Consider the following 26,354-nt stretch of genomic DNA (forward strand, 5'->3'; position numbering starts at 1 on the left):
GTACTTTTTGCAGTTTAGTTGTGTTAAAAAATGCTGGGACAGAAATGGTCTCAGTCACAGAACCACATGCTGCAGAAAAGTCAAATAGTCCCTCCAATCCTCCGTCACTTCGACCCAGAAAGCAGCCGTCACCCCCGCCCAGCTGTTCTGACCTGGGAGGCTTCAACCACCTGTTTCAGAATAAGACGTCAGGATTTCCTGTTCTTCAAAGATCCTCTCCTGGTGAGAGTGATCACGACTGGGCAAATCCAGATTTGTCTGTAGTTTGGGGGCTTTGGTGTGTCACCTCGCTGGGAAGACTCGACATTAAACTGAGTTTTTGTCCCGCAAGGAAAAGTTGGAGTCTGGAAAACCCTCTGAAACCTTGCTCACTCATCCTGTGCTTATTTTTAGAAGATCAATTAGTGTGTGTGTGTGTCTGTGTGCGCCCTGCAGCAGACAGTGTGTGGCTTTGTTTGGTAACAGGTCTGTGCTGAAACTGACAGCACAGTCCGAAATATGAGACGTCTGCTCGTGTGTCTGGGTTTATGTTTCACAGAAAGACCAACAACAAAGACATCACCACACACACACACACACACACACAGCGATTGTTTGTGTGTGTGGCGGCTGTAAACATACACACACTCTTGTGTTTGTGTGGGATAATGCCTGTGTGTGTTCTCACCCAGCAGACACAATAAAGAGTTGTGTGTTTGAAGTTTTCCTGTTGCCTTTCTAAAACATGTGTGTGAGTATCTGTGTTAGTGTGTGTGTTTACTGTATGTCCCACTTCCTCATGTGACTCACCTTGTGACATCACACAATGACATCACCGTCTATAGGAGGCAGGATTGGTCAAAAGGCTCACAGAGCCTCTCAGTCTCTGCTAGACTTTAACCCTCAGTCGATCCAACAGTTTCTCTTCGAGCAGAAAGGTTTTCTCTTTGTTTGTTTGTTTGTTTGTGGATCACCTCTATGCTGTAAACATGTCTGCGTGCCTCTGCTAAGGTAAGAACTGCTTCATGAAGGACAAACCATCAGTTTTAGGATTTAAACATGAAAGTTTTCAATGATTTCAAGACTCAACCTTCATCATCTCTCTGTTGTTATTGTATTCAAAGTCTTATTTTTGTGAATGGCTTATAAAAAAGGCCCATTTGTCCTCTGATAACTATGAAATATAACTTGACCTTGTAAATCTGAACATTTTAGTTGTTGATGTAATCTTTAGGAAACAGTCAGATTTACCCTTTGATGGAAAAAATGTAAAAATGATTTATGTGCATGCTGCGGTGTCGCTCCCAGAGCAGCAGGCGATTAAAACTCAGTGGGAGTTTTTATTGTCGTAACTGTTCGTATGTTTTCTTTTGTGAGTAAAACCTGAACAGTGGGCTGTGACAAAAATTCATTTTGAGGTGATTTGCTTCATTAGTGTCATTCTGATAACACCGAGTGTTTTCATTGATTGTTTTTTGGTCTTTTGCTTTGTGCTGTTCAACACTTTCGCTCAGCCCTCTTCTCACGCGTGAATAACAGTTTATTGCAGTCGTGATGATGCCTACACAGCTGTATAATAGCTTATATAACGCTCATAATATTATCAGATTAGTTTGATTAGGTCCACAGAGTTCATGTGAAAGAGGCCATAGCCTCTGTGCTGTCACACAGCAAATATAAGTCTGGTATCGAAATGTTGCTAAGATGGAGACCTTTCATGTTTAGTTTTCTAAAGTTTAACTTTTCTTCAGTGAATGATCAGAAAACAGATCAAACATCCAGAGTACCAAAGCTTGTTTCTATGAATCTGTGCTTTCATGTTGAAACTATGATGTATCCCATGATATTAAAGTTGGTTATAGAGAAAATAATTTTGAGCGAAAGTGAGATTTTGGCTTTAAATTGTGACCCACCTCTTTTTACTTTGAGAGCCTGAAACTAAAATTTTGCAGTCGCTTAATTAAATACATTAGAAGTTATATGTGTTATAAAATGCTCGGAGACATAAAGCAAATTAAATGAACTTGTACCATGTTTTTGTGGTGGGTTGTTGTAAATTTGGACATTTTAACACTGGAACCAGCCCTTCGGTGTGCTTCAGAATCAACTTTTGGAGATTTACTTACCTGGATGATTGACAATGCATCAAGACCTGGAAGACGTGGGAATTGACTCACATTTGGAGTGAGCCTCCAGTGGACTTTAGAGGAACTGCAGGTTTTGTCCTGTGAGATACTGTGATGAGGTGCTTTACAAGATTTGGTGTCCTGTGCACAGGAAGCAGGGACAACAATTTAAACTTATTTCCAAACCTTTAAAAAATTGCTAAAAACGACTTGTCTTATAAAACCCTGTCTGAGACACCGTGTTTTAACCCCTCCCCCTTTAAGTCAACATTCTTCCAATGGCTGCCCCTCATAAAAAGATTTCAACAGGAGTTGGGCGGGGCTTAAGTTGGGTGCCGAGTTGACACATATGAAAGCTATATAGTCTCTCTGATGTCATGAAGAGCCAAGAGTAGAAAAAAACTGCCTGAACCGGAGTGTTTAGAGCAGGGATGTCACACTGAACTTACATGGGTTTGACCAGTGAAACTACAGGAACTGCAGGAAAAGTTCCAGTAGCTCCTCACCTGGATTGTCTGTAATCATAAAATATAAAGTTTTGTTCATTCTCAGTAGAGGATAAGCCTTGAAGTGGGGTGTCGCGGTGCAGCTGTTATGAATGAGACATAGTCCAATAACTCCAGCTGTGCTTATCGTGTCTGTTTAAACCTTTATTGCTTTCCATCGGTTGCATTTGTTGTTCAACAGTTCTCTTAGTATCCAACATCATTAACATAAATCACAAACCGTTTGCTCTTTCTGACCAACAACACCTCACGCTAATTACGTCCGTCTACCTTTAATGCTGCACCATTAAAAACACAAAAATTGACCCCTAGTGGTACACATAAGCTAACAACACGAAATGGCTCCTACAGTGGACCCACTGTAAAACAAAACAGGTATTTCCGTAGTATAGCTGTGCATCACGTAATTACCTTGGTGTAGTGTGAATGACAGTGGGGGGGTTGGGAGTCTTTTTTAGTAGGAATAGCTTTAAAATCTTTGCTGGGACAATTCTGGGCCCCAGGCCTTATATTTGACACCCTTGGTTTAGAGCATAAATAACTTTTATTTGTCTCACACTTGGTCTTCGTGCCCTACTTCAGTTCTGTCTGTGACAAGGTGTTTTATCTCCTCCCTTGAAATAAATCTGTCCCTGTTTGATACGAGGATCTGTCGCTGCAGCAGCGCATGCAGCAGCGCATGCAGCAGCGCATGTATTAGTGAATTTAAAGGAAAACTATACATGCCCAATGGCGTGTCCAGCGGGGTGGCCTGGGGGGGCACAGGCCACCCCCCCAACCAGACTGGCCACCCCAGGTGCCACCCCAAAGGCAAAACAATACAATTCAATCAAATATCAAATGTCCGATTATGTTTTCACGGTGAAGCTCAGATATCCGAGTGTAAGTGAATGCAGCATCGGCTTCTGCGCTATGTGCATCACGTTAGCAAAGGTAGGAGAGCCAAGCAAGAAAGACGCACTGCAGGAAACAATTTTTCGGTGAAAGAAAATGAGGACAGAATAAATGTCCCGGTAAGTAATATTAAGTTTGTTGAGTTTAGTAAACTTCGGTGAAATTAGAATACCAAGGAAAAAATAACACTTAAAGAATTATTGCAGCCGTCGAATATTTCTGACAGTATGCTACTGAGGGCAGCTAACATAAGAGTTATGAGTTATAAGATATCATCTAAGTCGTAACATTGCTGTATGGAGCTGCAGATTTGGTTGCAGGTTAACATAGCTGGACTGGCCATCGGGCATACCGGGCATATCCCCAGTGACTTATTTTTTATTTTTATTTTGTAATGGCATGAACAATGAGAGGTGGTGGATTGGCCAGATGCAGGTCGATGTGTAAAAATAACTCAGTTGTTTGGTGGTGGCTATGGCGGGGCTTCCACAGAGGCCAGCAGGTGGATGAGGGAAAGGTGAGGCAGGAGGAGAGCCCCGAGGCAGCCGCCAGTCCGAGTGTCAGGTGAACTGAACTTCAGGTAAGAAGTTATGAGCTGCAGTCTATCTGGGTCAGATATAAACCAAGTTTAGGTGGAGTTTATTTTCATGTTGCTGACTTTTTACCGTCAGTTGCAATAACTCATACTGCCCGAGCTAGCATGACGGAGTTTCTGTACAGCTGTTCAGTTGCTATGATGTTACTGATAGTGAACTTTATTTTATTCATAAGGTTAGTTAGTAGAGTTGCCAACGGCTCCTTAAAAATGGAATGGTCCCTCATTCAGAGAAAATATTATGCGTTTGGTATTGAGCTGAGAAGAGACGCAGTTTGTCCCGAACTTTGTTTACGCTGCACAGCTGCCTCTTCTTCTCTCATTCTCTCCCCCTCCCTTTCCTGTTGCTACTTCAATCATGAAACTGATCAATGATCAGCTGATCGGCTTTTCTCTCTTGTTTATTTATCACCCACTTTGTGCCAGAAAGAGGAAACCAGCGGATATTGCGCTAAACAACAGCAGCACGTTTAAGCTTGATCAGCTGTTGTTAGAATTTATTTAATATTAATTTCTAGTATCAGCTGATGTTTGCTGGAGCCACAGCTGTAAAGCTGCTGGTCATGATGTCGGTTTGGATATGTGGTGAGAGGGAAACATGAAGATGAAACCAGGAGATGTCCTTACTGAATCATCAGAGCTGAACAGGTGATGAAGAAACAGGTTTAGGTGACATGAATGAGTTGAAGGGAAGTTATGAGCTGTTTCTGAGAGACAAATAACACCAGGATCCTTTTTTAGGTAGCTGACAGCTGGTAACTGTGCAGGGGCGGGTCTAGCAAAGTTTTGCCAGGGGGCCAGGTAGGGCATTAACAGGGAAAGGTGGGCACAAAGAAATACTTTTCTTTCTTATTCTCATTTAAAATATCTAGCTTTTATTAAATAATTATCTAAATCTTACAACCAAAGTTTTTATCTGATGTAAAATGTATAGAAATCATACATATACCAACAAGACTGTGTACATCACTGTCACAACAGCATTTGTTTTCATTCAAAGGCTTTATGGTTTTAATACCTGGTGGGTCGGTCTGTAGTCAAAATGCCCGATTTTCTGTCCCAGTCCAGCCCTGCAGGTTAATACTGGCAGTGTCACCATGCCAGCTGACTGTATTTCATCGTCAGCCAGTGTTGTTCTTTATCAATATTACCAAAGTTTACCATAAGGCAGCATAGAAAGTATTTACTTGCTTTCAGGTTTTATTCAAATATTAGTCTTTTCATTTGTTTCCCCACTTTTTTCCTGTTTCAAAATCAAACACCAGTTTGTGAGAAGATTATCTTCTTTTTTTTAACAGGCAGATAAAGTTTTACATTGGAATTGGCTAATTTGTCAATTGTTTGTTACAAATGTTCGTATTTTAATATTCAAAAATGTTTTTGCCCAAAACATATGTGTACTATATGTGAGTAAAAATACTATGCAAATATTGCTGTCCTTGAATGCTGAGTAAACACTGACAAAGCACTGATTGTATCTCTTGTACTTTATCAACGCAGTATCTAAAAACTTTGCACCGTAGTGGTTAAAATCTCATTCTAATAAGAGTTAAAAGCTCATTCGGTTATTAGGTTTATAGGATTATTTTTAAACATTATCTGCCAATTACATCTGCCACCCTTCTCCAAATCTGTGCCCCTACCTGGCCCCCCCAACAAAAATTTTCTAGACACGCCACTGTACATGCCAGTAAAAAATCTACCGTCTGCACGAATATCAGGGAAGTAGTGTTTAAAGTGCAGCATCTGGTCAGAGAAGTTGCTGCACCCAAACCTGCAGCACCGGGTGAGATTAGGGTCAGATCAATTTCCCACCACAAACAAACCGCTGGAGAGTTTGTTTGACTTGGACTGGGACTGCTTCCTCTCGCTGTGGCTGTGATAATCCACACCTGGGATCGATTGCCCGAAGAAAGTGTACAAAGGGGGAGAAGAAAAGATCTACAGATTTGAAACATTCAATTTTCTCTCTGTGTTTGCGGCAGTGCTGCTAAACTACTGAAACAGCCTTTTAAACACGCTTTGATTTCACCTTAGCTACACCAAAACTGAGGGAGATACAGACACACAGCAGTTTGTTTGTTCTTGTTACTGTGGGTTATTTCTATTTATAGTATGAATTGTGGTTCATTCTGAGTTTTTCTGACCTAAATAGACTGGCCTCGTGGGTTCCTGTGCCCAGTGGAGCATTTAGCCGAGCAGGTTGTGTTGTAGTCTGTGCGTGTGATTTTGTGTATTTTTGTATGAGGGCGTTGTGGTAAAACTTGTCATTAAAATGTCCGTCTTCTCCGCTCAGCTGTGTGGGCGCCTCCTCCAGGTTGTACGTACAGAACGAAATGTGTGTGTACGTGCGAGTGTGTGTGTGTGTTATCTTTTTACCAAGACTGCATTTAAGTCTGAGTCAGCACACGCGGTGTTTTAGTCATCTTCCGACCAACCTCGCTCAGTGAGCAAATAGACCTAAAGTTTTCTTTTTTTATTCGTACTGATTTTTCACCCATTTTTGTTGTTTTTTATGATCAATGATCTGCTATGCTTAAAGCTGATGAAGCTAACAATGTGGTGGAAACATTTAATCTCAGTGTTCGTGGTTCTTTGTTTTCTCTTTATGAGAAACCACAAAACGTCTTGTAAAGAGTTTCAATTTACTGGGAAACGCGACCGCGTGCGCTGAGCTGTAGAGACGGGAGATGCAGTGATATGAGATGTTGTTATTTTGACAGAAAATAAAAACAGCATAATTAGTAAGCAGCTGATATTGTTTTTGTTTGTGTCAGATCAATATTGAAGAGCTGACAGATTTAAAACAAGTCCGTCTGTAAGAAGAGTTTGTGTTTCTGACTTTGGCCTCTCTGGTGCACAGGAACGTCGGCTGCAGCCTATCTGAAGATGTCTGATAATGGGGAGGTCGAGGACAAGCCCCCAGCTCCGCCCATGAGGAACACCAGCACCATGATTGGCTCCTGCAACAAGGACCCCGTCCCCCTCAACCATGGCTCCAAGCCCCTCCCTCCAAACCCGGAGGACAAGAAGAAGAAAGACCGCTCCATTCGATTCATCCTGACAGGAGGAGGCGATAAAAGTGAGTCGTGATGCCGCAGGGTGCATGTGTGCAAACTAAATAAACATGTACTGATATTAACAACAAATTAAACCCATAAGCTAACATATTCATCCCTGAAATAGAAGCTAGGGGTCATAAATATCTGTGAGAATCCATCAGACACTGAGACCTTTCTCTTGATCCACAGCTGATACTGAGTAACAGCTCATCAGCTTTAATCCTGTAAAATCCTTAAAGAAGTTGACCTTTGACCCCCTACAGGTGCTGGAGTTAAAATGTAAAGGATCAGCTAACTCCATAATGTGTAATTTGTCAAATGTAGACGAAGCAAATAAAACAAGTTTGAAACAAAATAGAAGTCCAATGAACAGACACCACAGAGCTGAGCAGCATCAGCTTGTTCCTTTCTTAAAATTACAGATAACGTGTTGCAGTAATGTGAAGAAGAACATTGTCACATGACTCTATGCAGTCAGGTGAAAAACTAAGCACATCCTGCTTCCATTAGAGGGTAAATAGCAGCCAGGTGCTACTAATAAAATGCACCTGAATAACTGATCATCAGCACGTTTGAGGACCTCTATAAAAGCATTCAGCTGTGTAAACACAACACCACAGTGTTCTCAGGAGTGGACACCCCACCCAAGTCCCCCCAAAATCAGACCCTACTGACAGAAGGTTCAGTTTTATTTATGTAGCGCCAACAGTTGCCTCAAGGTGCTTTATGATGTAAGGTAAAGACCCTACAATGATGCAAAGAAAACCCTAATAAACATATGACCGCCTACGAGTAAGCGCTTTGGCGACAGTGGGAAGAAAAAACTTCCATTTAACAGGAAGAAACCTCCAGCACAGGGGTAGGGAACTCGGATGATCTGATATCGTCGCGTTGGTGTTGTTCCCAGATCATCATGAAAATGTTGTTCCAGGTTCAACATTGCAAGTGACCAATCACATTGTTGTGGCGTTATTCTTTTGCGTGCCAAGCCATTCGTGCATTTATGAAATTCCAATGTTGCAAGGACAATATCAGTTCTGCTTACCGTTTATTAAAGGGTTACGGTTAGGGTTAGGATCAGGGTCCGTTGATCGGCGGACAGAGGCGGTTTCTCGCAGCTTAAGTACAGTTTTTTGTTTTACGGCGGTTTTTCCCGAAGTCGCAAAAGTATGACGTCACAACATTCTGATTGGTCACTTGCAATGTTGATCCTGGAACAACATTTAGTATGATGATCTGGGAACAACACCAACACGACGATATCAGATCGTGCAGGGAACTCCAGGCCTCGAGTGCCAGTGTCCTGCAGGTTTTAGATGTGTCCTTGATCCATCACAGCTGATTCAAATGCTAAATTAGCTCCTCAACATGTATGAAGTTCTCCAGAGGCCTGGTAATGAACTAATCATTTGATTTAGGTGTGGTGACCCAGGGTGAGATCTAAAATCTGCAGGACACCTGCTCTCGAGGACTAACGTTCCCTACCCCTGCTCCAGCAGAACCAGGCTCAGAAAAGGGGCGGTCATCTGCCGCAACCGGGCCTGGCTAGCGACGGGTTTTTCAAGACAAAGCCGGGTCTCCTTTTCAGTGATCGTGGCCTCCAAAGCTGCAAACAGGCTACAGTTATTACACTTATCGTTACTACTAAAGGAAACCAAACATCTCACTCACAAAGCAGGAAAGTGCAGGAGGGAGAGGTGAAGGAGCCATGCTGCTAGCAAGTCAGCTACGAGCTAAGCTAAGCTAGTGAATCCTTAAAGATGGAGTGAGCGAATACTGTGAAAATAACTAGTGGGTGAAGCCTCAGCCCTCAGAGAAACTGCAGAAACTCCAAGAGCTCCACCTCAGACTCTACAGGTCTCAGTTAGCATGTTAAAGGTTAAAATTCATGACAGTACAATTAGAAAAACACCAAACGGGTAGACTAATGTTTGGAAGAGAAAGCCTCTTCTCTCTAATAAGAACACGGCGGCATGGCATGCAAAGTTACATCTACTCAAACTAAAAGACTTGGAACAGGGACTAAAGTGGAGATTTGAATGCACAGCTACACATTTCTGAGAAAACCACTGCAGTGATGGGGGATGATGATTTGGGCGGTCACCGAGTCGACCGTGAGCTCCCCTGTATAACAAAATATTCCAGAGTCAAATATGAGGCCATGAGTTAAAGTTTGGCAAATGTTCAATCGTGCAACAGAACATTGATCCCAACGACAGCAGCAAATCTACAACAGGCGGTAAAAACTGGATCAAAACATTTATTTTTTTAAAGATTATCAGACGGAGTTGGTTGATTGTTACTCGTCTGCTGCTGGTTCATCTTTGGAGGAAAACTGTTTTTGTTGATGTGTTTCACGTGCACACACTTGGACACAGATTACCCATGATGCTTTGCAGGAAGCTGGTGGTCCTGCGTCAGTGTGAGTCCATCCACAGGAATCTGCTGCGTGTGATTCTCACTGGAGTTATGATTCCCCAGAAGATCTTCACGCTCTTTCCAACATGCGGCGTCTCATGTGTTGGCTCGTTTTCTGAAACACTCTGTTTCTGTACTTTTCTCTCCGTCTCCTCCTGATTTTCTCTCCCGTGTTTTGCATGAACTTTTGTCCCACTGTTTCTTTCTTTTCAGTGATCCTCTCTGGATTTAAGATCTTTTCAGGAATTTTAATAAACCTGAATCACTTTGTTCCCCTCATGAAGGGCTGCATTTAGGATTTTCTGTTAGAGCCGGGATCATTATCGAAATGGTGCAACCAGCATCTCAGATACTCCTCTGCAACCTTTCAACGCCAAGTTAGAACTTGTTTTTGGGTCTGCTGCTCTTTAGTGTCTATTTATTCTAAACGGAAATAAATCCTGGGATAATCCAGAGTCCTTAAGGTGGAAAACTGTTCTGTGTTTTATTACAACACTTTAAAAAAAATCAATCAGTGTGTTTGTTTTTTGTTCCTTTGTCATTCAGCCTATAAGAGGAAGGAGCGCCCAGAGATCTCTCTGCCGTCAGACTTCGAACACACCATCCATGTCGGCTTTGATGCTGTTACCGGGGAGTTCACTGTAAGTGTGTGTGTGTTTGTGTGTGTGTCTGTGTCTCCTCTCCTGTGTATACAAAGAAAATTATCAGATTCAACCACAGTGTGTTTTGTGGTATTTGGTATTTATTTCTGTTTACAGACTTTAATTGAACCCATGCTCATTGTGTGTGTGTGTGTGTGTGTGTGTGTGTGTGTGTGTGTGTGTGTGTGTGTGTGTGTGTGTGTGTGTGTGTGTGTGTGTGTGTGTGTGTGTGTGTGTGTGTGTGTGTGTGTGTGTGTGTGTGTGTGAAACAGCTCCTAACAGACACAAATGCTTGGCAAATGAACCTTTTTAAATAATCACTTTAGACAAAGACGCCTTGTTTCACTGACTCACTCGGTCCGCCTGACCAACTTCTTTTAGCTGGGAGTTAACTGTGTGTGTGTGTGTGTCTGTGTGTGTGTGGTTTCCAGGTTTCCACACATCTACATGCAGATGAACATTCCTGCTCAAATTGATGTAATCTAAATATAATTTAGACAGTAAATACACGAATGAATGGATGGGTGGGTGGATATGAGACATGATGGAACAGGAACTGGAAGAGTGTGTGCAATGGATTGATTCTGACAGATGAGTAGAGAAAGAGACAGAAAACACGGAGATGTGACCCAGATCTGTGGCTGAAGTACAAATATGATAAGACTTCCTTGCTAGGATTCGAAGAAGTGTGTGTGTGTGTGTGTGTGTGTGTGTGTGTGTGTGTGTGTGTGTGCGTGCGTGCGTGCGTGCGTGCGTGCGTGCGTGCGTGCGTGCGTGCGTGCGTGTGTGTGTGTGTGTGTGTGTGTGCGTGCGTGTGTGTGTGTGTGTGTTCCTTACTGTAGTCATCGACTGTATGTAAAAGCAGGACGTCACTCGATGGTTTCTACTTCACATTTTGAAGCCTCAGCTTTGGTATACTGGCTGCGATACGTTATCAGCTAATGCTAAGTTTAGCTTAAGCTGCATTCATATCCACAACGCTGCTGTAAAATTGCTGAATGACCTTGAATCTTTCAGCCTGTTTAGGGAACACTCTCGTGCAGTGGGCCGTGTTTTTCACATTAGTTGGTGTTTCACAGAGATACAAACTTATAATGGCAGCAGATGTTCTGTGAGCAGTAAATCCAGTTTAATGCTAAAACTCTGAGAATAACAAGGGTTTCAGTATTTCACTGTTAGCGTCATTTTTCATACACAGAGTTTGCTCTTTGCTGTGTTATTTGTGTTGTTAATGTTGCCATTAACAAAGGTAAACTACAATAATACAGTTCACATAGAAATAAATGAATAAAATATTGATATTTTTTATCTGTGTGTGTGCAGGGGATGCCGGAGCAGTGGGCTCGGCTTCTGCAGACATCCAACATCACCAAGCTGGAGCAGAAGAAGAACCCTCAGGCCGTCCTCGATGTTTTAAAGTTCTACGACTCGAAAGAAACGACCAACAGCCAGAAGTACATGAGCTTCACTGGTAAGACCCACCCCACCGCTGTGCTCCCATCGCCTACGTGCATTCACAATAACGTTCAGTTCACATTAAACAAAGTTCAAACAATGAGCCTCAGAGCCTAAAAGCTCAATCTGCTCTGAACACTCAACTTTGTGTTTGTGTTGTGTTTCCTTCAGATAAAACTGCTGACGCCTTCAGCTCCTCCACCACAACGGTGAGACCTCTTCAGTCACAGCGTTATTCTCTCACACAGCCACATACAGGCAGCACTGTGAGGAAGGCTTCCTCTCATTATTAGCTGCGTCTGCATGTTTTCCATCAGTTTAGCTGTTACCTAAGCCAACAGGTCATTTTCTGAAACTGCCTTTTACACCCTGCTATTTAAAATGAATTCAAAAATTGATTCTACTTCACTCATTTTTACACTTTACACAGTTTCATGTTGGATTTTATTCATATTTTATTTAGCTGTGTTTGAGCCGGCTGTGGGAGAGTTGAAGATGTTAACTGGGAGGTTCATGATTAAAATTAGGACAAAATTAGCGAGGCTGAGCTGGTTTGGGTGTGTACAGAGGGTTAAACTGGGATAAACTGGACAAAGGATGACGAGGATGGAGCTGCCAGGCAGGAGGAAACGAGGAAGAGGTTTGTGGATGTAGTGAAGGAGGTTGGTGTGATAGAGGAGGATGCAGGACCAGGCAGATGAGCCGCTGTGGCGCCCCCTACAGGAAGCAGGCAAATGTATTTTTCAGTTATTTTTCTTGTATATATTCCGGTTTTTACATATTTTATTTAGATTTTTGTTTAGAAAGTTATTGATTTCATCTTATTTAACTAAGTGCTTTTCTTTTGAGCAGTTTTTGATTGTAATATATTTTACTGAGCTAGTCTACTTTACTTTTTTCTTGTTAGATAATAGTATAAACGAATAAATGCTTTTTTCTGAGCATCTTATGGCACAGGTGTCCTTCCTGGTTTCAAATACAGAGCCAGCGTTATTGCTGGACGACAGACTCGAGCTTTAAGCTGAGAAATTCTTGTTGAATGAATGAGGATGTTTTGTTTTTGTCGCAGTGTGTGTGTGTTTTCTGAAAGACACATTTAAACCCAAATGTAAAGGTGAGAATAAGAGACAGAGGGAGGAGGATGATGGCACTCCTCTTCCTCCCGCTCTCTCTCTCTCCCTCTCTCTGCATTGTGAATCAGCATCTTTTCCTCCTTTCACCGTTTCCCTGTCTCTGCAGCTTGGCCACCAGCCGAGCGTCAGACTATCAGCGAGAGACAGAGAGGAAGAGAGGGATAGAAAGGTAGGATGTGTGGCATGTAGTGGCATCAGAAGCCAGATGTGACCTGAGCTTTCAGACAGCAGTGATGATGAGAGGAGGGAAAACAGGGTGGAAAGACAGAGCGGGAGGCTGAAATCAGAGAAGAAGGAGGAGAGCTAAAGACGGGCCGGAGGACTCCTCTGTATGATGAGACAGTGAAGCAGTAGAGGAAGTGGCAGGAAATTCAGGAAGCGATGATGGGTCTGGTATCGTTTGTGGCTCATGTGACCATGATGTCACTGAGGCTCCGCCCTCTCTCTCCCTGTGACATCACGCAGAGCTCCAAGGCCGTGTCCGAGACACCCGCCATAGCAACCGTATCTGAGGATGAGGACGAAGACGAGGCCGAGCCCCCGCCGGTGATCGCCCCCCGACCGGAGCACACCAAATCAGTAAGAACACAAACGCTGTCGCCTTTCTGCCACTGCACATACGAGCTTAACACACACACACGTCAGGTATTCATATCTTATGGGGACATCTCATTGACATAATGTTTTCTCTAGCTGCTTACCGCAACCCTAACCATCAAAAACGAATGTTAAACCCTAACCCTTACCCTAAACCTAACCATAACCCAATTGTAACCCTGACACTAAAACCACATTTTGAGTCTCAAAAATGCCTTCAAACCCATGGGGACCTGGATTTTGTTGGTCCACACAACTATAGTAAACTTCCAATTTTTGGCATCAAAGACAATGACAGATTTTTACTGTCACTGTTGTTGTCAGGCAACATTGTTTCATCTCATCCTACACACACACACACACACACACACACACACACACACACACACATTGTTGCTTCTCACTCAGACAGTTTGCGGTTGAGAGGCTGTTTCCACGGCGCCACTGCAGTTTCCTCGGTGATGAGTCTCATGCACCTGACTCTCACCATCTCTCGCTCTCTCTCTCTCTCACACACACACACACACACACACACACACACACACACACACACACACTGCTGTGTTGTGTGTTTGCCTCAGTTAAACTCATTACTTTTACTTTAGATTCACTCTCCAGTGTTTTTATGGCTTACAGACAATCAGCCTTTATTTAAACTGTGTCTCACTGATGTCCACGTCTCTGTTCCAGAGGCCTGTGGACAAAAAGAGATGAACAGATAACAAAAGCTGTTTTAATGTCTTTCAGCTTCGTCTTTAAACGTCTATTTGGCACCACAGATAAAAACAGGAGTGACTTTTTTCATCTTTCAGATTTACACTCGCTCAGTGATCGAGCCCCTCCCTCCTCCTCCCACGAAAGATGCTGCGACCTCACCCATCTCTCCACCGACCGCCGCGGCCGCCGCCGTCACCCCCGCCCAACCTGCAGAAGCAGCTCCCAGCAGCCCTCCCAGTGCTAGCCCCGCCCCTGGTCCTTCCTTGCCCCACCCACAGGACAAAGCCAGGAAGAAGAAGATGTCTGACGAGGAGATCCTGGAGAAGCTACGTAAGGCTCATTCAGACACTCGGAGCACGCTAACACGACAAATCTGACCCCGGTAACGGTTACTGTGCTGAGGTGGAGATTCAGCCCTGACTGACGGAGCTGTGCTGAGATTTGGGCAACAGCTGTAACTCCACACAGTAATGGCTGTGAGGGCTCATGGCTCACACCTGCTAGCAAAGTTATTTTTATTGATTATTTTTAGATTTGAATTTTCTGTTCAGTCTGGTTTCAGTTAGTTTCCAGAGTGAGATTTCATTTCAGTTTAGTTGAAAACTCTTTAGTTTTGATGAGTTTGAGAACAGAAAAGCTTTAAAAACACAGCCCACAGATAAATGTGGTGACAGTGAGTGAGCCTGCGAGCCTCTTCAGCTGCGTCCTGTTGTTTGGACTCGGCATAAGCTCCGTGTCGGTGTCACCCGCCTAGCTTTGAGGTGGCGTCAAAGATTTTGTATAAAAGAGCAGCATGCTGTTTCTGTAGCGCTTTAAAGTTGTGCCGGCAGTGCTGGATTGTTGTTTCTGGACTCAGTTTGTTGTCCCTTCGTGCTGTGAGTTAGACATAACTGTCGTTCCCTAAAAAGTTTGCTCAGACATTTATCTCCAGCACAAACTGAGGTTCAGCAATTTGTAGAAATTAATATAAAAAAGGTCATTTTCTTCATCCCGCCGTCGTACAGATGAAGAACAGAAGCTCAGACTCAAAGTGGCTGCAGAGCTTTGTCTGATCATGCTTAAAGGCATTAAGGCACTGCAGAATAATCACACGTGGTAAAATATCTGGATCGTAACTTTCAGGAATGTTGACCGGCTCAGCTGCCATTAACAGGCTTTGTCACCTTCATTAAAAGCCTCAAATATGTTTAATGTGTGTGCAGGTCGCTGACCTCTGACAGAGACAGATTACCACTCGGACAAAGGGGCAGATCCCCAGAGAGCTGGAGTCAGGCAGAGAGCCTTTTAGTGTTCTTTAATGTGTACATTAAAAAATGTTTCTACATTATGAAAATGTAGAAACATTTTTTAAATGGTTTGAATGCTTTAGAAATAAGCTGATTGAATGAAATCATAATGACGTAGGCTGCAGGTCGACAGGGAGGAAGCATAAAGAGAGAAAAGCTGCCACAGTCCTGGATGCTAATGCTGCTAGCCAGAGGTCACAGGGCGATGAGCGATGGTGACGGAGCAGCAGTGCGAGGGAAGGTCACTGCACCCTCTGACATCTGCTGTGGAGGAAAAAGGTTCCTGGTTACGGATTCACATTCAGCATTTTCCAAACAAATACGGCTCAGAGTGTCTGATGCTTCCAGCCGAGGGGAGGGGTCCTTTTTAAACATGTTCAAAGTGAGCTCGCCTGAACAGCCTGAGGTGGACTTTAACAAGTTGATCAATGAAAGTCGGTGCTGTAGATCAGACGGCAGTTTTATTAAGACATAAATGTTTGTGCATACTTTACTGTATGTGTCAGATATGGAAGCTAACAGAGGAGCGGTGTGAATCTCAGCGTGAACTCTGCAGTTAGGAAGTGCAGGCTCAGTGTGCAGGTTTGAGTCTGAGGCCTGTGGTCCTGATAATCCATCCATATTCTGATGTACCTGCTGCAGAGCGCAGAGTGTCCGTGAGCTAATTTTAGCTTCTCTTAGTCGTGACAGGACATTTCATCGCTTTATCTGCACGCGCAGCTTCCCTCAGAGAGCAGGCTTCGAGTTTATTTTGGGCTCGTCTCTCTGCTGATTTCAGCAAACTGATTCTTATTTTCACGTTTAACATCATTTATGAGTACGACATCAGCGTAGCAGCATAAAAACCTCCTTTCTTCCACGTGTGTCTGTGGGCAGCTTGTTTTCTGCTTCATTTGCTCAGACTTTCCATCGCCATGAAAGATTTTGCTTTTTGCTGTGCTTGAAGGGCTGCAGTCTGTGAAGCAAAGTGAAAGAACTTATATAACATTATCACTTCTTGCTAACTAAAATATCCGCCTGCGCTCGCTCGCTGTTCCTGTGAAAAACGTTATTATGGGAAGTACAAATCTTCATATTCTGGTTCCACCGCCCCCTGCGTGACCCCACAGAGCTGTGCGGATACTAACAATAAAAGATCCCGGTCTGTTTTTTCTAGGAAGTGAGCCACAGATATGAACGGATATTTGAACTTTCCTGCAGACTCGCAGATATTCTCCACTGACTCTGGCAGCTGACATGAGCCAGATGAGAGTAAGAGTCAAACACAGGAGATTTTATTCTATTTTTTACTTGATTTAAAGGTTTTTAGGTTTTTAGGGTCTGTGAGGTTTTTCTATTAAAAAGGAAGGTTAATAATAACTCACTGGTTTTTATCTCCTGAAGCTACGAGGACTCAAATATCCCAAATAAATATTCATTAAAACACATTTCATCGCCCCCCCCCCCCCCCTGTAACGCCTGTAAGTCTGAACATAATAATAGCATTAATCTGAAAGAAATCAGGTGATTCTGAGTCAGGTGGGAGGCACTGATTGATTTTTTTTGACCTGTGACCCTGATCGTAGGCTGCATCTGTCAGATTAAAATCTGAAAGACTAAAATGATTCAGTGCACCGGTACAAAAGGAGAAGTAATGGAGAAAATAAAAAGCTCTACCTAAATAAACCAGCACATTAAAGCATCTCATCTCTGCTCAGAAGTGTAGTACTTTAAAGTAATTATGTAATAATTATTATTTAAAGTGAGCACAGTTTTAAAGCTTTCTTCGCTGCAGTGAAATGTTTGAATGTTTGAATGTTTGAGTAAGAGCCTGTATATATTTCTTGAACCATGCCACGCGCCTGTCCAGATGTGCTCAGGTCTCCCTCTGCTGGTAAGACCAGGATACTGCTCGTCTGTCTGCCTCTTCTGATCGACAGACCTGATATCCTCTGTCCCGCCCCCAGTTGTCCAATCCTCACGTCTGATTGGCTGTCCTATCTTTCCATCATTTCCTAAAAGAGTGACTTAAAGTTTTGTCCTGTAATTCTGAACTGCAGGCAGAGCTTCTCTTTGTTTCTGTCTCTTCCATCCTGACTTTACAGTTCTGACCTTTCTCACGTCCTGTTTTATCTCTGACCCGCCCATCGCTCGTTACTGCTCTCCACCTCTCTTCTCTCTGCTCTTCCTCCCAGTCAGCATGCTGCATCGACCTCAGTGTGATGAACGTAGAGTAGAACTAGGATGGATAGAAAGACACGCGACTCTTCTATCCATCCAAATTCAGCGATTCTGTAAATCCGCATATAAAAATATTTCAGCTCTCAGTGAGGGCCTGATTTTTATTTTTATTTATTATCATTTGTTTTCCTGCAGATCCTTAAAGCTGCTGTGATAAAAGATTTTTCTCTTCTTTCTTTGTCCTTCCTCTAACTCAGGGACGATCGTCAGTGTGGGCGACCCCAAGAAGAAATATACACGATTTGAGAAGATCGGACAGGGGTGAGTCCAAAATCTGCCATCTGTGTTCGAAACATGAATCTTAGCATGTACACAATAAATATTCATACAGTACAATCTGTACGTGATGGTGTTGAATGACTACAAACTGAACCTAAATGATGGATGTTCCCCTGTGGTTTTGGACTCCATTGGTCTTAATATTAACGCTTTGTCGGCCGCCATGTTGGATTTCTGGAGCAGGAGGTGACCATTGCTGTGTCCCAATTCCGAGGCCGCATCCTTCGGAGGCCGAATTTGAAGGCCGATTACGTTACAGCCAAGCGATGAAGGCTGTCCCAATTTGAAGACACCGACAAATGCGTCCTTCATTTCCCCAGATTTGAAGGACAGGTCGGGCGTATCCTTCGTGGTCCAACCAACCCAGAATTCATAGCGCAGCCCAGCCAATTCCAGTTCCCAACAATGGCGGCAGCTATTTAGTTTTAATATGACTCTATCTGGGTCACAAAATAAACTCTTAAGATATTTTCAGGCGAGAATGTAGCTGTGTAAACTTCAAATATCATATAATTGCAAAAGTGCTCCGACATTTTCGGAGACGTCTGTTACCCATCAGCTCGATAGCTGACCGGGGTTCAAGGCTCACTAGAGCCGGCGAGAACACCGGACTCCCGGCTTCATCGTTTTCAGACCCCTACGATCCTTCGATACTCAGGTGAAACATGATATATAAGTCACTTAGATAACTTAAAAATGTTTTATTTGTTCCTGAGTAAATCGGTTTGGCTGAGATTGAAGTTATAGTTTTTACACAGCTGAATAAACGTCACACAGAAAACTGAATAAACAGAAATTATTTAATGATGATAGAATTTACTCGTGTCCTGATATATTTTAGATAGCAAGGAGCAGACGGCCGAGTTAATTAAACTCCACCGAGAGCTGGTGACGCAAATCTGAAGGTTAGACAGTCCAATTTCACAGCCTCGCACTTCCGGCCTGCTCTGTCTTTGAAGGACCCGGCCCAGCTAGACCGAGGTCCTCCGAAGGATGCGGCCTAGGAATTGGGACACAGCTCATATTTGAGTGTGATAGCAGCTAGCTTGGTTAGCTCGCTGCTTCTGTACTTTAAGTCACCAAACTTCATCACAGTGAGTCGCTGATGATGTGGAAACCAGGCCGGCTCCAAAACAAAAAGCAAAACAACCAAATGTTTCACTTTAAAACGTAAAACGATTATTTGCTATTTTTCCATCGTTGTTTCTCTTGTTGCACTTCAGCTTCCTTTGGTGAAACATCTGTGTCTTCATTATTTTAAAATGTCACTAAAGCAGATTCAGAAGGTATAAATGTAAAGTAATATTAACTGCCGATGGACGTTTGTGATTTAAAGACTACATTTAAAGGTCATAAAAGGCAGCAGAGGCTCAGCTGTAATGTTTGAAAGCTGCGGTTTTAACAAAGAAAAAACTTTCCCGCCGTCATAAAGAAGATAAAAAAAAAGGATTTATGACCTTTATGAGCTGATCCAGTCCTGCTGTGTGATGTTTAACTGAGGATCTCTGCTGTCTGTTTCAGGGCGTCTGGGACGGTGTACACAGCTATCGACGTCGCCACAGGACAGGAGGTACTTATTTGTCCTCAGCATGATTTTCTTCTCCTCTTCACATTTCTCCGTTCTTTCAGATACAAAGGAAATACTGACCATTATTAAAATTTTGCAAGTAGCTGCTGAGACATTTGATGTGCACAGTAAAGGTGGAAAACACGACTCAGACGTCCCACCGAAACGTCCACGTTTGGACAAGAATCGAGATAAAAGATTTCACCTCCAACTATTCGTGGCTTTACCAACATTTTATATGGAGTGTTTTCTCGCTCAGTCATAACGATATAGGGACTTACAGGATACACAGACATACATGCAGATGTTTAATGTGTAAATCAGCGCCACCTGAAGCAAACAGAAGGAAAACGAAACCACTGTGTGATGTTAATCTACACCAGGGGTGTCAAACATAAGGCCCGGGGGGCAGACAGCCCGCCAAAGACTCCAATCTGGCCCACTGAACGGAAAATGTAAAGTGGATATAAATTTTAACTTTAACCTGTAACTTTATACTTTTTACATTTTTATGACTTCCCCCCCGGCTGTCCATACAACACCAAAGTAAATAAGTAATAAAAAAAAGATTCAATAATAACAAATCTGCACAGTGAGCTAATAAATGTATTTTTTTAATTGTACACAATTATTGCTCCCAGCCCGAAGTAGCATTTGTTCATCATGTAGAAAAACTGAGATGCAGTGTTGAAATTATACTCATTTTTTCATTTGAGAATATCTCAGGGATTAAATGTGTAGTTCAACTTCTGTACACTGACCGAAAGACGACTTTCTCTGGTCCGGCCCACTAAGATCAAAGTGAGCTGTACGTGGCTCACAGTGTAGAATGAGTTTGACCTCCCTGATCGACACACTTTGGCTTCTTTATGGTGAACAAGCAACAAAACTGCTCTTTCTATTGTTTCATCTCTCTTAAAAACAGCCTTCCACAGTAGATCTGACAGCACTGGTGCTTGTATCTGAGGACTGGACTCCTCAAAGAGAGAAGCGAGGACGTCTCAGTCAGACTGGACACCAGCTGGTCTTTAACCTGCCAGCTCTCAAGTCTGTGTGATGTCCTGTTGTCCCAGAATACAAGTAGTCCTTTTGCTGAGGCTTAAACGCCCTGAAGTCTGAAAGGCCAGTTTAAAGGAAAACCTTGATTCGTTCCCCAGACGGAGTCTCAGACTAAACTAAACTAACAGCGTGACGTTAAAAACTCAGCAGGAAGTTTGAAGAACGTGTCGATTGGTGCAGACTTTAATCAGATGAGATGAAGTGAAGAAGAGGAAGGGAGAAGTGATCATATGGAGTTTGCACTGGGATGATATAAACACCCGTTAGTGGATTTAGTCTGGCTTCATTTACCGAGACTTCCAGGTTGATTTTAACCCTCAGCTCGCTCGTCTGTCGGAATAATCCTCCTCAGCTTCGCTCTCTGAGGATCAGTCTGTGTGCTCGCGTTTAAATGTCTGCCACGAGCCTTTCACTACTTTCAGATTTAAATACTTCCCCGCCTCGCGGCCTTTTCTCTGTCTGTCTGTCATCCTCTTGCATTATACCTCATACACAGACTTCTCCTTATAATAATTCTTCCCTCTCTCTATTATTTTTCTCCCTAAAGGTTGCCATCAAACAGATGAACCTGCAGCAGCAGCCGAAAAAGGAGCTGATCATCAACGAGATTCTGGTGATGAGGGAAAACAAGAACCCAAACATAGTCAACTACCTGGACAGGTGAGGCACGCCATCACGCGTCACCACGCTGAGGGAAAACGTCACGGTTTAAAATTCCAGTTTTAATCTTTTACATTGTTTCACATTTTCACAACACCTGATTTAGAGCTTTGCAACAGTTTGTGGTGTCAGTGTTAACCTCATCATTGCACTTAAGTAATTAAAAAAAATTAAAAATAAAAAAAAAAGAAAACACAAAACTATTATAATAGACGTGCAGCTACTCCACAATAAAATGCACCTGTCAAGGGAACTTCCTGGACACCTCCAGGAGGTGTTTCCTCAGGGACAGAGCAGCTAAAGGATGAGATGTTTGCATGTCACCACATATTTAACATGTTTAAATGTTATTGGGTGGGTGTTGCCCTGTACGAGCGGAGCCTCACGGGCTGGTAAGCATGGAGCGTTTCAGGCACTTCCTGTTTCCTGTTCAGAAAGATTAAAGCTGACAGATGAGACTTTCTAGAAGCTGCAGCTGAGCTGGTGATTATTTTGTTGGGTTTTTATTTCCTGTCTTCTCTTAATGGAGTCCAGCGACCAATCAAGTGCTTTTTTGCTAAAAACAAAAAACATGCATGCTTTAATTTCTGTTTTTTTAATGGAATGATGTGTTTAGCTTTTCTTGTTTTGTAAAAAGAGCCGGTGTGACTGGACCTCTGTTGTCGATGTCTGCTGGGTAACTGCTGCATGAATCACTGCAGCACATTATCTCTCTCTGTCTCACCAATGCAAAATCTGTGTAGATTTCAACAGGGGCAACGTAAACCCCCCTCATCCTCGCATGAACTACACAGATTCATCACTAACACTTTCAGTTTTCGTCTCTCTTTCATTTTTACTGCTGTTCTTCTCCTGGATTAAAAAGTTGCTTTTTAATCATTTTTTCTTCTCTTGATAAAAGAAGTCGTTTCAGAGCCATTTTGAATGATTTACTCCGTAGTGGGCAGGGGAGGTTCCCACCGTTGAGTGCCACCCAAAAACCTGATTGTTCCTCACATGTTGATTCCTTACCTACATACTGTGTGCAAACAAATATTAACATGCGAGTTTCCTAAACGTTCCCTTTAAACGCGGAGAACAAATCAGAGGCTCCAGATGTTTCTGGACAAATGATACACAGCAGGCGTCACCACGGAAACTCCAGCTCAGCTGACAAATGTTCAGACTGAAACGACTTGAGAGGTTACCCGGTTCGGGGCTGCTGTTGCCATGGTAACCCACTGGACATGTGTCTGTGAGCGTGGTGTCTGGTTACCGTAGTTACCTGTCTGCCTCAAGAGACAGTAAAAAAATGTGCGAGACTGGTGATAATGCTGCCATCCCCATGGAAACAACATTCTCTGTGACACTGATTTACTGTGTGTGTGTGTGTGTGTGTGTGTGTGTGTGTGTGTGTGTGTGTGTGTGTGTGTGTGTGTGTGTGTGTGTGTGTGTGGGAGGATCTGTGCCGACTTAAAAAAACATCCATAAACCCACTGATTGCTGCATTGTTTGGGTTCATTTCTCGTAACTTTTTTAGACAGCTATCATAGAGCACTGTTGTTTTCAGTGACGAGGGAGGAGGAGAGCCCCAGGTTGGGTATTAAAGGCAGGACAGTTACATTTTACAGGGAGCCGAGCGGTTTGCGCTGTTTGAGGATTTTAGTCACGCTTCCACACAGACCATAAGGGAAACTGCAGAGAGCACAAAAGTATTTGTGAGTCGTTTCTCAGCAGTGCACACACAGAGCAACATAAATCAACTGATTTACCTTTAGCTGCGTCTCAGTGATCAGATGTGTGACGCGTTTCCTCAAAAACAAACACAGTTTAAACCTGCTGACACTGTTTGGTGCTGCTTATCAGTCCTGCTTGTTTTTGGCCTGCTGTCATTGATACAACAGTTAGAGCATTGTTACTGAACCATGCAGAGAACTTTTCACTCTCATCGATACATTGTTTGCCGTAATTTGGTAAATCTGATGCTAAAACTTGTTTTAAAGTTATCGTGTTACCAAATGAATTAAATATTAATAATTATTCCTAAAACTTTAAGTTTAATGTATCAAAGAAACTGCTGTGTTTGTGGTTACCGCCTTCCCAGATCTAAATGTCTTTGACTTTGTGCTATTAAAAATGAAAGCTGAGGACTCGACCTCAACGTTTTATAGATTAATCGATTGAAAAGAAAACAATCAAGAAAGGCGGTTATTAAAATGATTAATTTGCATCTATGCCAACAAAACTTCAACAGTGAAAAGGTTTAAGGCCAAAGTTCCAAATTACTCAAGCCAAAACAGTTTACAGATTTTCTGACATTTGCATCTTTTTCTTAGCAGAACAGCAAAAAAACAAAAAATGTTTCTTGTGTTTAACTTTTTTCATGGTTGCAGAAAAAGACTTCACAAGTTCTGAAGCTCAGTTTCCAATAAAATGTCTTAATTTCAATAGTTACCTGGTGGGTGATGAGCTCTGGGTGGTGATGGAGTACCTGGCCGGAGGCTCGCTGACTGATGTCGTAACAGAAACGTGCATGGATGAAGCCCAGATTGCTGCTGTGTGCAGAGAGGTAAAAACAGCTCTCACTCTGAGATCTCCGTGCTGTCTCTCGCGAGCTCCTAGTGACAGAAAAGCAACACATCTCTACTTCTGGGGGAAAAAAAATGTTTTCTTTTGTTTGTTTTGTTTGTTTTTCCCACAATATTTAACGTAACGAGCTCAAATTTAACCTGGAACAAAATTCCTGAAGTGACTCTGTTCTGCTTTTCCTCATTTTATATCAGCCCGGTACTCATCCAATTGTAATTTGTTTGTGTTCATCACTAATGAATTTGCACTGGAGTTATCTTTCAACAAAATAATCAAATTATTAACTTTTCCAGTTTAACCCATCTTTTTCTATACCCAACCCAGCTGCGTTTAACTTTGAAACCTAACCAAGTTATTACTTATGAAAATGAGCATCCCAATGAAAATAATACAAATCAAGTGTAAAAAATCTAAATTGGACAACAAAATGATTTCAAACCCTCCAACCTCCCTCCTAACCTCAAATGTGGACCTTTTCAACCTTTAAAAGTAAAAAATAACAACTTTGTTTACATGTGCATGAATCGTTGTGAGAGGGGGCAGACGAATGATCATGTGACTGTTTCACAAACTGCCCTGAGATCCATGTTTCCTGTTCCTGTGATGGTGTTAAACACGGCGTAGTTCAAAAACAAAGTCTATGTTCAGGCTCCAGATAAACACTCAATTTTAGACAGTTTTTTTTATTGTTGGCTCTGTATGATGTCATGAAAGTGGATATCTCAATATGATATTCTCAGACTTCACTGCCTGTGAAGCCCCGCCCCCTGGTTTTTCAGTTTGTGAGGAGCAGCCAGTCAGAAGAGGGGGAGGAGCTTAAACAGTTTGTTTCAGTTTAAGGTTGACGACAAGGTTCGAGGTCATGCAATAAAAATATGAAGCTGGATATTTGCTCTTTCCTGTGAATCTCAGATTATCTTCAGTTACAGTGTCAGTTTCTCCATTTTATTCTGACGTGTTTCTTTTAATATATATATTTTACATGCTAAATTTATAGTTTTCTGTTTTTTCAGTGTCTCCAGGCGTTGGAGTTCCTGCACTCAAACCAGGTCATCCATCGAGACATCAAGAGCGACAACATCCTGCTGGGCATGGACGGCTCCGTCAAGCTCAGTCAGTCCACAAAAACTTACATTCAACTCTTAACTCGCTGTTTTTGCTTTGCAGTTGTTACCGATACTGTTTTTAAATTACCCACTGCCAATTTTAAATGAACGTTTCACCACCAGGGGGCAGGTGTGGTGGGATGTTACTGGATGTGTGCTGCTTTTAGCCCGACCTTAAAACCTACATTTCCTCTAGAGGCGTTTTCTTTTCCCATCATCATCATCATCATCATCATCTACCGAGCACTGCTTTCCATTAATGTTTTTTCAGTTTTTCCATCGACTGACTCTGTCTGCTCTCCTGCTCTCAGCTGACTTCGGATTCTGCGCTCAGATCACTCCTGAGCAGAGTAAGCGCAGCACCATGGTCGGCACGCCGTACTGGATGGCTCCGGAGGTCGTGACCCGTAAAGCTTACGGTCCCAAAGTGGACATCTGGTCTCTGGGCATCATGGCGATAGAGATGGTGGAGGGAGAGCCGCCGTACCTGAACGAGAATCCGCTCAGGGTGAGTTCTGAGGGGGAGGCTCTTTGAAAAAGGTTTGAAAAGGGGAACAAAGGCCAAGATCACTTCAGCAACTCAAAATTAGCACAACAGCTGCAGCTGTGTGTTACGGCGCACTGCTTAGTCAGAGCAGCCGCTTTCCCTACTTCACAACTGGAGGGAAATCCCTCCACTCCATGCATGACTTAAGTCCAGACGCAGATATGGATCCAGGTTAGTTTGTGATATTTTCTCGAGAACGCTGAGATGATTTTAATTTAATAGTTTTTTTTTTTTTGGTAGACAAAACTTTAGATGCCCAGTTTGCCCAGCTGTAACCACCCCAGGCTCTCTCCAGTATCTTATCAGATCCTGGAGAAGAGAGAAGAAGACACACATCCTCAGATTTATGAGAGAAAAGACTTTTGGGATCACGACTCTCTGTTTTTCAGACACATTGTATCAAAGTCTATGATTTATCTTTAAAAAGCCTCCTTACACATACAGGTGTTGGAAAATGAGGCAGATTTATCTTTCTGTGTATTCAGGTCAGCACAGTGCACGTGATCATACAGTACTCTGCAAAATGTTTAGGCGGGTGAGGAAAACTTGTGTAAACAAAGAATGCTTTCAAAAAAATCATTTATTTTCATCATTCAACAAAATGTTGACAGTCAGTTTTTGAAGGAACTCGGCTGGTAGGTTGTTCCAAACATCTTGGACAACTAACCACAGATCATCTGTGGACGCAGGCTTCCTCACATCCTTCTGTCTCTTCACGTAATCACAGACACACTCGATGATGTGCTGTGGGCTCTGTGGGGGCCGTACCATCACTTCCACTACTTCTTGTTCTTCTTTACCCTGAAGATGGTTCTTAATGACTTTGGCTGTGTGTTTGGGGTCGTTGTCCTGCTGCAGAATATATTTGTGGCCAATAAACAATCATTTATATTTTTGAGAGCATTCTTTGTTTACAGCATTTTTCCACACCTGCCTGAA

The 26,354-nt window shown here is 42.8% G+C and overlaps 1 protein-coding gene across 5 annotated transcripts in view; it reads left to right on the plus strand.

Annotated features, from left to right (window-relative positions):
• The window catches only part of pak1 (p21 protein (Cdc42/Rac)-activated kinase 1), a 78,162-nt gene that overhangs the window by 43,128 nt on the left and 8,680 nt on the right, over positions 1 to 26,354 (plus strand). For 3 of the 5 annotated variants that reach the window (XM_004575507.2, XM_012916134.2, XM_076873451.1), the window contains 13 exons: positions 6,964 to 7,182; positions 10,127 to 10,221; positions 11,545 to 11,692; positions 11,848 to 11,885; positions 12,916 to 12,978; positions 13,275 to 13,388; positions 14,219 to 14,453; positions 17,827 to 17,890; positions 19,430 to 19,478; positions 21,082 to 21,194; positions 23,625 to 23,742; positions 24,776 to 24,875; positions 25,180 to 25,376. In XM_004575507.2, coding sequence (XP_004575564.1) covers positions 6,990 to 7,182; positions 10,127 to 10,221; positions 11,545 to 11,692; positions 11,848 to 11,885; positions 12,916 to 12,978; positions 13,275 to 13,388; positions 14,219 to 14,453; positions 17,827 to 17,890; positions 19,430 to 19,478; positions 21,082 to 21,194; positions 23,625 to 23,742; positions 24,776 to 24,875; positions 25,180 to 25,376 — 1,527 coding nt within the window. In that variant the 5' untranslated portion in view covers positions 6,964 to 6,989. Of the gene's footprint in view, positions 1 to 880; positions 991 to 6,963; positions 7,183 to 10,126; positions 10,222 to 11,544; positions 11,693 to 11,847; positions 11,886 to 12,915; positions 12,979 to 13,274; positions 13,389 to 14,218; positions 14,454 to 17,826; positions 17,891 to 19,429; positions 19,479 to 21,081; positions 21,195 to 23,624; positions 23,743 to 24,775; positions 24,876 to 25,179; positions 25,377 to 26,354 lie in introns of those variants that run through there. The other 2 variants (XM_012916133.2, XM_004575508.2) reach the window with 2 other exon arrangements.

This window comes from Maylandia zebra, linkage group LG14 (genome assembly GCF_041146795.1).
Source record: "Maylandia zebra isolate NMK-2024a linkage group LG14, Mzebra_GT3a, whole genome shotgun sequence".
Lineage (NCBI taxonomy): Eukaryota > Metazoa > Chordata > Actinopteri > Cichliformes > Cichlidae > Maylandia > Maylandia zebra.